Source organism: Cajanus cajan, chromosome 3, assembly GCF_000230855.2.
Source record: "Cajanus cajan strain Asha chromosome 3, NIPB_CcT2T_4, whole genome shotgun sequence".
NCBI lineage: Eukaryota > Viridiplantae > Streptophyta > Magnoliopsida > Fabales > Fabaceae > Cajanus > Cajanus cajan.
The window spans coordinates 79516997-79528882 of record NC_138519.1 but is presented as its reverse complement, the minus strand read 5'-3'; the positions used below and the strand labels follow the sequence as shown (position 1 = coordinate 79528882).

General features: G+C 30.8%; 2 protein-coding genes across 3 annotated transcripts; one reads left to right on the top strand and one right to left on the bottom strand.

The window, feature by feature from the left end:
• Positions 1–1904: 1904 nt before the first annotated feature.
• Positions 1905–2691, bottom strand: LOC109799106 (Ribosomal protein L23/L15e family protein). The gene has a single exon (XM_020359618.3). It carries the CDS (start codon positions 2627–2629, stop codon positions 2105–2107), a length of 525 nt encoding a protein of 174 aa, XP_020215207.2. The 5' UTR covers positions 2630–2691; the 3' UTR covers positions 1905–2104.
• A 2670-nt stretch (positions 2692–5361) lies between these two features.
• On the top strand, positions 5362–11759 carry ASN3 (asparagine synthetase 3). Of its 2 annotated transcripts, XM_020356708.3 has the most exons (14): positions 5374–5592; positions 5821–5959; positions 7067–7162; positions 7260–7401; positions 8139–8234; positions 8359–8453; positions 8680–8841; positions 8933–9013; positions 9114–9335; positions 9474–9608; positions 10643–10723; positions 10803–10889; positions 10990–11097; positions 11339–11759. In XM_020356708.3, the coding sequence occupies exons 1-14, from the start codon at positions 5513–5515 to the stop codon at positions 11522–11524; spliced, it is 1710 nt and encodes a 569-aa protein (XP_020212297.1). In that variant the 5' UTR covers positions 5374–5512; the 3' UTR covers positions 11525–11759. The 2 variants fall into 2 exon arrangements, 1 of the variants encoding a protein (XP_020212297.1); XR_014432695.1 differs by lacking the exons at positions 10990–11097; positions 11339–11759 and having other exon boundaries at positions 5362–5592; positions 10624–10723; positions 10803–10871.
• The last annotated feature ends 127 nt before the right edge of the window (positions 11760–11886 follow it).

The window sequence follows — 11886 nt, the reverse complement described above, 5'->3', positions numbered from 1 at the left end:
ACAAAATCATAAAATAAACACAAAAAATAGCTTTTGTTGCGGCACTCGTCTCATGGAATCCACCGTGATTTTCCCCCTTCCCGTCTCTCTAAAACGACCATATCATGAGGATCAAAAATCCTTTGAGCGCATATTTCATCAAAGAGCACTGCTATACACAGGCCGAATAATATTCCGAATCATAGGCCAAATTATTAAAATATTATTATCTTTTAATAAATATATTATAAAATAATTATTTAATTTAATATTTTATTATTTAAATTAATTTTTTAATAATTCGGAAGAAATTTCGGCATCTTTCTTTTGGAGGATGCTTCATTTTCCTTCATCAAATGATGATCGACACAAAAGGTACAACTCGGGTTCAAATTTAAAGATCATCCCATATGCCACCACCAAGACAACTTCGCGCAATATTGATTAAATACAGAACTTTTCTGCAGTCAAATTTTATTTGTAATCTCTCAATTTGTCTCCAATTGAGCTCCACATTTGTCATCCTTCCCACAAATCACTCAAGACTTCTTCTAACATTGTTGCAGCCTAAGGCATTGGTTGATGGTCATGGTCCTCTGATGTTCCTCATCGATCAATAACTATGAAATGAATACACTGCTCCTATTTTCTGCCCCAATTCATCGATCAATAACTATGAAATGAATATACTGCTCCTATATACTCCTTTGTAGTTATCTTTATTTAGCAGTTTTTTTTCTTTTTTAAAATAATCAAGAAAAAAAATACTATACCTGTCACTGATGTAAGTAAGGTGTCTTGCTTTGAAGGGAAAGTAGAAGATACTACAGGTATACATCAAGTGTACACCACTGCCCCTATTATTTCCCGAGTTTATTGAAGAATTTTTTTTGGTAATACCTACTCTATTATTTAGCACTTTTTTTCTCATTTCTATTTTTAAAAAAACTAAAAATTAAGAATAAAAAATACCATACCTGGCTACCTGCCACTGTTGTCAGGTGTCTTGCATTAAAGGGTACGGAGGGAGTATATAACAGGAGTACTGAAAATATTCCCGAGTTCATGATCCTTTCCATCATGTCACAAGGGATCTCTTGAACTAACATTAGCCCATGCATTGAAGCTACACATGAAATATCTAAATGTATTAAGTAGTCCATGTTCATTTTTTGGTGAAGAACACTGGACAAATAATTCGGGCAGATTATTGAGAAAAATGTTGACCAACCAAATCTGTCAAGCTTTGCGAGACCAATAAGATTCCTAAAACTAAGAATTAGACAAAAGACTAGCTGTATGTCTCATTTCTGCAACCGGCTAAACAACTAGTTGATTTACAACATTATAACAATTCAAGCGGTATAATCAAATTAGCTCATTCTTTGGCAAGCTTTATCAGGTAGCTCCCATGAAACCCAAATCTAAAATTTTAAACTAAAAAATATAATAAACAATTTTCAATCATAACGTACCACAAACATAATGAAACACGAATGTGGACTGATACACAGTTCCCTAACTATAGCTTTGATGAATATGGTGAACTGGCCACAGGGTAAAAACTAACGATAATATGACAAAGGAAAACCATTTCAGTTGCAAATACTATAATCAAGCATTGAGATAATAAACTTGAAAATGAGAGGGCGGACAATTAAATAAAAAGTATTGAGTACTAAATTACTGTACTCATATTTGCCCTCACTTTTCCGATTGCCATAACCAAGCATTGAGATAAACTTGAAAACAAGGGAGGAGGGATAATCAAATAAGCAAATATTAAGTTCTAAATGCTTTCACTAATAATTTAGAATTATAAGCTGTTAGCACAGTGGCAATTAAATCTCCAAGTTTCTACCACTACCTTTATCTGAGAGATATATGTAATTATCAAATGTGTTATGAAGAATGCATAGCAACAATCACAAACGAAAAAACAAGTTATTTTACTTCTGAGAACAAACAAAATCCAGAGTTGCGGATAGTTTATCTTCACTTTTCAATATTCATTTCGTTAAACACCATCCCATGAATAATTCATAATACCATAGCACCTCAAAGAGTAAATGTGTTTATTTCACTAAAAAAAAGGCAGAATCCAGTGAAACCCTAAAGAAAAGAGCTACCTAGTGGAACCACTAGCAAACCTGATGCTGGACCAGGGAAACTTAGCGGTAGCAGCAGCCTCGGGGCGGCCCAAACGTGGACGGTTGTTGCGGGCCCCGAAGGGTTGTTGGGCCTCCTTCTTATGATCGAGCCAGTGAGTGGTGGCGTGGGCCTCTTCTTCGACGACGCTGGACTTGGTTTGCTTGCTCATCCTCATCTTGTCATCTTCAATGATTCGGATCGGGTAGAGATTCGTGGAGATTGAGAGCGGGCTCTTGAGGGTGACGTAGGCCTTCTTGTAATCGGGTTTGGCGATCAACAAGCCACCGCGCTTCTTCTTTTTTCCGTCCATGTTTAGGGTTCGAACCTTCTCGACCTCGAAGCCGTAGAGGGACTCGAGGACGCGCTTGATCTCGATCTTGGTGGCGGAAGGGATGGTCTTGAGGGCGATTTCGCGGATGTTGGTGAAGCTGTTGGGCATCAGAAGCTTTATCGGTAGGTTCGCGAACTGCACTACTCTTCTTCCCAATCTGCTTCCCATGCTTCTCTCTCTGCACTCCAATACAACCTTCCACTGCGGAAACCTTTTTCCTTTCGTTTGTTACCGTCAAATACCCAACTGATCAATCCTGCTTGTCCAATTTGCTTTTCGGTCCAAAAGCCCAATATTCAGACTGTAATGCTTCATAGGCCCGTTTTGGGGTCTGGGAGTGATGCCTTGTTTATTGGGCCTGGATTTCTTTGGTCCTTGCTGCTCTCTCCCCCTCTCTTCTCTTCTCTCTCTCTTGTATCTCTATTTATCTCATTATTTTTTATCTTGTCAATTTTAATAATATTATTAAAATTTATTTTATTTTTACATTTTAATAATATTTATTATTATTTTTATTTAAATAAAATAAAATAATATATTTTCATTCTTCTTAATTATAATGTAACATTTTTTTAATATTCTTTTTGTTGAATTTTATATTTAAATTATTTTAATAAATTTTTAACTTTTTAAAATAATTTAATATCATATTTACAATAAGATTTAAGTAAATAATATATAATGAGTTTATTTTTATAAAAAATATTTATAAACACAAAAGTATATTACTGTAATCAAATATGAAAATATTTAATTTTTGAAAATCATGTATGAATATTTTTATGAACTTTTATGAATAATCCAATGTATTTTAGTTATTCCCAATAATCATGATTTCTAGTTATGAAAAAATTTCTCATCTATCAAATGTTCTCTAAAGAAAAAAAATATATCATTTTATATACATCAAAATCAAATTTTAATAATTAATATAAATATTTTACATAAATTTCAAGGTAATAATTATTTTTGATCAAATTTTTTGATTTTTTTATTATTTATAATTACTTTTAAACGATGATAATTAATGAAACTAATCTTTTATGATGTTGTTAGAATTTTTCATATTAATGAGTTGTTATATAATAATAATAATAATAATAATAATAATAATAATAATAATAATAATAATAATTTTAATTTTAATTTTAATTCTATATAATATGTTGAATATTTTGGTAGGAGATTTTAGGGAAAAAAATACTCTGGAAGTTGTTCGTTTTATATATACTTCAAAATATTTTTTTTACAAACTTTTCAATTATTCTAATTTAGTTTTTTTTATACATAAAATCTATATTTATTTTTATCTTTTATTTTGAAGAAACAATATTTATAATGTATAACTATATTTGTCTAGGAAAAGATATAGAAGTATAAATACATATAAGAATAATTTTTGAAGGAAAACTAATTAGTAATTAGTATTAATATTGATTTTTTTTTTATAATAAAAGACTAGTAATTATTAAAATATTTTTTTATTCTTTTAATTTCATTGACTCTGTCATATTGAAGAACAAAAAGTCAATTTTAATTAATAATTTTCAAATGGATATCTAATAATTATTTGTAATCATTTACATTATAATTTTTTATTATTAATTATTAAGGTGAAACCTAAAATATTTGTAATAATTATTAATTTATTAGTTATTTTGATATATTTATTTTATTTTAATTATTTTTTATATCAATTTATTTATAATAACATTTATATACAAAAAAAAATACAGGAGGAGTTTGGGAGGGAAGAAAGTTGTTGCAATTTTTTATATTATTAATTAAATAATATATTTTTTATAGAAATATTCTTGAAAAAAATTGTGTATATTTCGATTGAGATATACAATTAAAGTTAATTTGAGTTTTGCATTCAAAATTTATAAATAATAAAATCTTATTTATTATTGCATATCAAATACTAAATAAACACAAAAAAAATAATTTTATTGTATATCAAATTATGATTTCACAATTTTTTTTTTGTGTATTTATGTATAATAAAAAATTATTTTTTGATAACATTAACAACAAGAAAAAAAATCGAAAGACCATAAAAGAGGACTCGTATATGAAGAGGAAATGAGTTGGTGAAGAAAAGAAGGGGAACTTGGAAAGTGAAGAAGAAAAGTAAAAAGAAAAAAAGGAGGAAAGAGTGCAAATTGACAAATAAAATAGAACTTCAAAAAAAAAAAAAAAAGTAAGGGAGAAGGTGAAAAAAATTAATTAGTCTTGTAATCCCTTGATGTGGTAAATTTAGTCACATTAGTTCCTAAATTTATTCACTTCTTATTATTTAATTTCTTAAATATATACTACTAACATTATTATTATAGTCACAATTTTTTTTTAATTTTAGATTAATGTGAATGTTAATTTGTAATTTCAAATATTTATTTATTATTTTTTTAAAAAAAGAAATTGGAGACTAATCACACGATACATTCAAATTCAACGGACCATTTACATAAAATAAAAATAAAAACAAAAGGAGGTATCAATCCATATGTCCACCCTCTAACCTTGATCCCACTTTGCAGTTTTTGCCTTAGGTTGGGCTTGCTAAGGAGTTTGTATGTCTGGGGCTCACAATGCAACACATTGTTTTAAAATTAGAAATTTTTTATTAATGATATATTAATCATATCATTTAAAATATATACTATCTCCAATGTTAATTTATCATTTTTTTTAGTGGAAAACTAGTAAAGTAGTAGCTTCCATCCTATGTATTAGCCGCTTTTCTCAGCCCACTAAATTTGACTCGGACTAAAAAGCAGTAGAATACTAGAATCCCGAGTGGAATCTGGTGCTGCCAAAAACCCTAGTAAAAGATTCTTTCCTTTGTCATTTATAAAAAGAAAAAAAATAAATGCTGAAAAATGAAAGAAAATATATGAGAGAATCTTCTGACAACCTGCGAGAAATGATAACATTAAGAAAAAGAAATAAAATTCACACTCTGATACACGTGAGTAAATAAATAAATACTGAAACCTATCACTTTACCTTCCATTGTGTCTTCTCCTCTGTATTCCAGCAGCCGCCATGTGCGGAATCCTTGCAGTGTTGGGTTGCGTCGACAACTCTCAGGCCAAGCGCGCTCGCATCATCGAGTTGTCTCGCAGGTTACCCACATTTCATTTTTATATTTCTGTTACTTGTCATTTGTGCTTTCACTTTATGCAACAAAACAAAAAACAAAAATCTCTTTTTCACAGTTTTATTAATTATATGCTGCTGTTCTTGAAGAATTTTTTAATGTTTGGCTGAGTTTTGTTTTCTTCATTAAGTTTTTTGGACTACAATTTCTTTTTCTGATTTGGCTATGATTGTTATGAGTTTGAAAAATATAGGTTACGGCATAGAGGTCCTGATTGGAGTGGTATACATTGTCATGAGGATTGTTACCTTGCTCATCAACGCCTTGCTATTGTTGACCCTACTTCAGGGGATCAACCTCTCTACAACGAAGATAAGACTGTTATTGTCACTGTATGTATCTTTCTGTGATTTTAATTATATATGTGCTCCTTTTGGGAATATTCATTTCACTAGAAAATACATTGTTTTTCTTTTCTGGAAAGGACTAACAATTTACATGCTCATGATCAATAGTTTGGTCTACATTTAGCCTGACAACCTCAAATGAGATACTTATAAACAATTAGACCAAATCCCCACCCTCTTGGTACTTGCATGGTTGAACATAGGGTTTATCTGTATAAATTTTGTAGAAGCTTATTTTCATGTTTCTTTCATATTTTTTTTTTCCTATAAGTACTTCACGGGAAGTTTACCCAACCATACCCATAAACATTTATCTAAACTGTCCAGGATGTCAAACATGCACTTGTATGTGTGGGTGTTGTTGAATAAGAATCTGTTTAAATACAAATTTAGAAGGAGAAATTTTCTATTGAAAAATACTGATTACTTTTAATAAAGAAACTCAAAAACATGTTTAACTTGTATCCAAACATGCTCTAAGTCAAAATGTTTTATTTCATAAGCTATTTTGGTTTGTCATAGATAGCTCAGTTTATTTCATTTCAGGAGTCAGTTTTTCAATTTAGTTATATCTGATTTTTGATGTATTAACCTATAAAAGGGCATCAGACCATTGAATAAAGTAATGCCAATTCTCTTCAACTTTTTATTGCTTTAGCTTTTAAGATCGTAACACCGAATATCAGTTTAAAGGAAGGAATTGATGGCAGAATTTAGTTATTGAATAAGTTAATCTGCTTTATTTCAACAGCTGTTTTAGTTTGTTATGGGTAGCTCAATCTACTTCACTTTGTGAAATTTTAGGACTCAGTTTAGAATCAGTTTTTTAGTTTAGTAATATCTGATTTTTGATGTATTAGCCTATAAAAAGGACATTGGACTATTGAATAAAATATGCACTCTTTTGTGTATTCATGCACGTCTTCTTATTACTTTAAGATCGTAACAGTATGCAGTCTTTTTAATTTTTTGGATGTTTTTCATTGTTGTTGTTCTCACACATGTAATTTTCATGGTATATACTGAACTAGTTTCTAAATATTTTTGTTTATCTTCATGCCACTTATTTTCCTGTTGAAACTATGGCATTAGGTAAATGGGGAGATATACAACCACAAGCAATTGAGACAGAAACTAAGTTCTCATCAGTTTCGAACTGGTAGTGATTGTGAAGTGATTACCCATCTTGTAAGTGTTCGAGAATCAAAATCAGCTAGATTTGGTAATCAGTTTAATGTTTTACCATAAATTATGAAAATTATTTTTATTGTAATTATCATGTCAGTATGAAGAATATGGAGAAGACTTTGTTGATATGCTGGATGGGATGTTTGCCTTTATTCTTCTTGATACCCGTGATAAAAGTTTTATTGCTGCTCGTGATGCTATTGGCATTACCCCTCTTTACTTGGGCTGGGGTCATGATGGTATGTGGCTTTTCCTTGTTGCATTATTACATTTTCACTTCAATCCGGATGGAAACTCAAATCTCACCCTCTCAAATAGTGCTAGCTATCGTTCAATTTAAGTAAATTTAATAGGAGTTTGTACATAATGGATGTGGATATGCTACTGTATTTTCAATAACGTGAGATAAATACGAGTCATCCCAGCAATACCAAATCTCCAACCACTGGACTCTTAGCTTTTGTAAGAACTCCTTCAGAAACCTGAGAATTTCAACTCAGTACATTTTTTTTACACAGTTTTGTATCGTTTTTGTAGTATAAATAAATACTATTCAGAAATTTGATGTTGTTTACTCTCATTTGCATAGCACTTGGATTTTTTTAACTAAAGTGTGTGAAGTACTCAAAATTGACACGTTGTGTTGATGTCATACACTATGACTAAATTCTCCATTACATATTTATAATTTTATATAAACATTAGTATGACTTTGTTATATTGTTTCTTATATTTTGGAATATATTCTAAATTTTTCATGGCAAGTAAATGAAGCATCTCTTTCTCTTCTTCACATGCACATTCATTTTTTTTATTCTGAACTTAATAACTTTTGGATAGTAAATTTATATTTGCTATTTTGCTTATTTTTGTGGATATACATGGATTATTTGATGTAACTTTGGCATGGTGATATTTTTTTAATCACATGAACGGATCAGATATATTATATATGGAAGGGCTGCTTTATTTGCAGGATCAACATGGTTTGCATCTGAAATGAAAGCCCTGAGTGATGATTGTGAGAGATTTATATCTTTTCCTCCCGGACATATATATTCCAGCAAACAGGGTATCAATAATTTCTTTTATTTGTAATTTGCATTCTCTGTTCATGACTCTTGCAATTCCAATGTTTTTTACATTTCAGATATTGTACCGCTTATACATACTGTTAAAATTTGTTATCTTTGCAGGAGGATTAAGAAGGTGGTACAATCCACCATGGTTTTCAGAGGATGTTCCATCGACTCCGTATGATCCATTGATTTTGCGTGAGACCTTTGAGAAGGTAAGCTTCTATTGTGATATTTGTCTACTTTCACCACTAAGAGACGATGCTTCCCATTTCTAAAATTCGTTGAAATGTTATAGTTTGTGAAGCAGAATGATCTTTTGTTCTTTTTTATTTTTAGAGACTTAATCTGGTGTGATTGATGGAGTCACACTGACTGATGGCATGGTTGATTATCATAACATCTTTTTGTAACACTTGGTTTCAATGTGATATCATGCAGGCTGTAGTTAAGAGAATGATGACTGATGTACCTTTTGGAGTTCTTTTGTCTGGAGGATTGGACTCATCTCTTGTTGCTGCTGTGGCCAATCGTTATTTGGCTGAATCTGAAGCGGCTCGTCAATGGGGATCACAATTACATACTTTCTGCATTGGTTTAAAGGTCAGAACGAGTTGTATTATCCTTCTTCAACACAAGGAAGCTAGTATACTAGCTTTTATATGTTTCATGATCTGACTTTTCCACCATTCAGGGCTCTCCGGACTTGAAAGCTGCAAGAGAGGTAGCAGATTATCTTGGTACTCGTCATTATGAACTTTATTTCACAATTCAGGTGATCATCTCTCATTATCTCTTCATTTTATCGTTTTTCAATTAAGTTTTCTATTGCCACTCAGATAGTCAGATGTAACATTTTATTTTTACTGTATCAGGAAGGTATAGATGCACTTGAAGAAGTCATTTACCATATTGAAACATATGATGTTACGACTATCAGAGCAAGTACTCCAATGTTTCTTATGTCCAGAAAAATCAAAGCCTTGGGAGTGAAAATGGTTCTTTCTGGAGAAGGTTCAGATGAAATATTTGGAGGTTACCTGTATTTTCATAAAGCACCTAACAAGAAAGAGTTTCATGAAGAAACATGTCGAAAAGTAATGTGCAATGATTGTTACGTAATGCTGTCTGATTTAATTTATTTTGCAAAATATCGTGTGCTTAAATTGTTATATTCTCTCTTGATTCTCTTCATTCCTTATTCAAGTTTTTTAACGCCTTTGATGGTTTGACAGATTAAAGCTCTTCATCTTTATGACTGCCTAAGAGCTAATAAATCCACTGCAGCATGGGGTGTGGAGGCACGTGTACCATTCTTGGATAAAGAATTTATCAACACAGCCATGAGTATAGATCCAGAGTGGAAAATGGTATTTTATTTTTTTCACCTTTACATTTACTTTTTTTTGTTTTCCTCTTATCTTTGCTGCATAGCATAGATCCTGGTTACTCCCCGAAACTTTCTTCATTTTTTTATATAATAGACATTATGGAAAAATTTATCTAAACAGAAGTTAAGATAAAAATAACTTTCTAAAATAGGTCAATATACTTGAAAATAATATACTTCATTTTTATTTATTTATATATACTAGTAGAAAACAAGTCACTTTGTGTTTCCGTAGTGTCTTTCTATGAATGCATATATATATTAGTGAGGGTAGTGTACTGTATAGTTATCGGCAGTTTCAAGGATAAAACTTCTATATAAAAAAACTTTTTCATCTTTTATTAATTATTGTCATGCGATTCCTGCATTTCTTATAAAGGGTTAAATTGTTAAAAATAATGTGTAAACTAGGATAAGGAATCTCTTATATATATATATATATATGATTGAATTATTTTATGGTGTTTGTCTGAGGAGATATTTTATAAGTTTCTTACACACATAACTCCACAATGATGAGATATTGTCTACTTTAGGTCTAAGCTAAGGAGATATTTTATGAGGGTTATTTTTATAAAGTTATTACACATACAACTCTATAATGATGAGATATTGTCCGTTTTGGGTCTAAGTCTTCACGATTTTGCTTTTGGTCATCACCCAAAAGACCTCTCTATCACTGGAGTATGAATATGTTTTATAAGTTGTTATTTTTTATTTTATTTTATCGATGTAGGACTTGTTTGTATTCCAATAATATATATATATATATATATATATATATATATATGTATAGACAAAAAGATCTTTCTATTTTTTTTATTAATTATTATCGTGTGATTCATGCTCTTCTTATAAAGGGTTAAAGTTGTTAAAATTAATATGTACACCAAAATAAAAATATGGACAGTTTTAAGTTTTTAATAAGTAAATTGGTTTTACGGCATTATTATGAATTTAATCTTGTTGATATCATTTTTAATCACTTTGTGAAGTTTATGACAAACTGCACAGATAAGGCCTGATCTTGGAAGGATAGAGAAGTGGGTATTACGCAATGCATTTGATGATGACAAGAATCCATATTTACCAAAGGTTTGTATCAACTACTGCATCATGCTTATCCTTGTGTCTTGAAGGATTTCTGAAGTAATTCTTGTTCCTATTTTTTCAGCACATATTGTACAGGCAGAAGGAACAGTTTAGTGATGGGGTTGGTTACAGCTGGATTGATGCCTTGAAGGATCACGCTAACAAACAAGTACGTGTTCACTTGTGACATTGAACCTCATTCTTTAATGTAATACCATAATGTTCTCGTAACTGTATTCTACTTCTTTTTTTTGTGTGTATTGGACCAGGTCACAGACGCAACGTTGGCGTCTGCTAAATTTATTTACCCTGAAAACACTCCTACTACAAAAGAGGGATACTTCTACAGGGCCATTTTTGAGAAGTTCTTTCCAAAGGTGAATTTTATAGTTTTGTTCTATACAATTTTAATTTTTATATATTATTAGAGTAAAATCTTTTATTATAGCATAAAAGGCATGTACAATGTTAGTACATTGACTATTTACTCAATTTTTTATGTCATGAGAGCCTTGACCATGATGTACCTAAAGATAAAGTAGCCTTGTAATGTCCACACTAATTGATTGAATTGTTTACGAGTTCAAATCCTTTCTAATCTCCTTGTGATTTGAACAGAATGCAGCAAGGACAACAGTTCCAGGAGGTCCCAGTGTGGCATGCAGTACTGCAAAAGCTGTGGAATGGGATGCAGCGTGGTCAAAAAATCCTGACCCTTCTGGTCGTGCCGCGCTTGGTGTTCATGCAGCTGCATATCAGGATGCAGCAGTGGCTACCAAAATTGACAAAAATGGACCCCTTTAAGGGTCCATAATGGATTGTCAAGAAAATAAAGTGTATGCAACAACTTTTAAGTGGGAATTTAAATTTAAGTGATGAAACTATGAGAAGTCGGGATGTTTTTATTTTTAGGTTAAATTAATATGTCGGTCTTGAACCTTTTCTTATTTTTTTTAAAAAATAAATACCTATATTTAAAGTTTGTAATTAAGTCTTTAAACTTTTAAAACAATAATGGGACCTTTTGATCACACTTCCATTATAATTTCGTTAAAGACAGGACTCAGTTGAAAAGTTGTTTATAGATTGTCATTTTTTAAAATTAACCAGTTCCGTATGCTTAATAGTGCAACACCAACGAATATGTAACTATAAATCTAATTAAA

Excerpts from the sequence above, each read along its gene's own strand:
- ASN3 (XM_020356708.3), top strand. The coding sequence starts at position 5,513 with ATGTGCGGAATCCTTGCAGTGTTGGGTTGCGTCGACAACTCTCAGGCC. Across the intron at positions 7,163-7,259 it reads GTGAAGTGATTACCCATCTT|TATGAAGAATATGGAGAAGA; the intron begins GTAAGTGTTCGA and ends TTATCATGTCAG. Across the intron at positions 10,890-10,989 it reads AGGATCACGCTAACAAACAA|GTCACAGACGCAACGTTGGC; the intron begins GTACGTGTTCAC and ends GTATTGGACCAG.
- LOC109799106 (XM_020359618.3), bottom strand. The coding sequence starts at position 2,629 with ATGGGAAGCAGATTGGGAAGAAGAGTAGTGCAGTTCGCGAACCTACCG.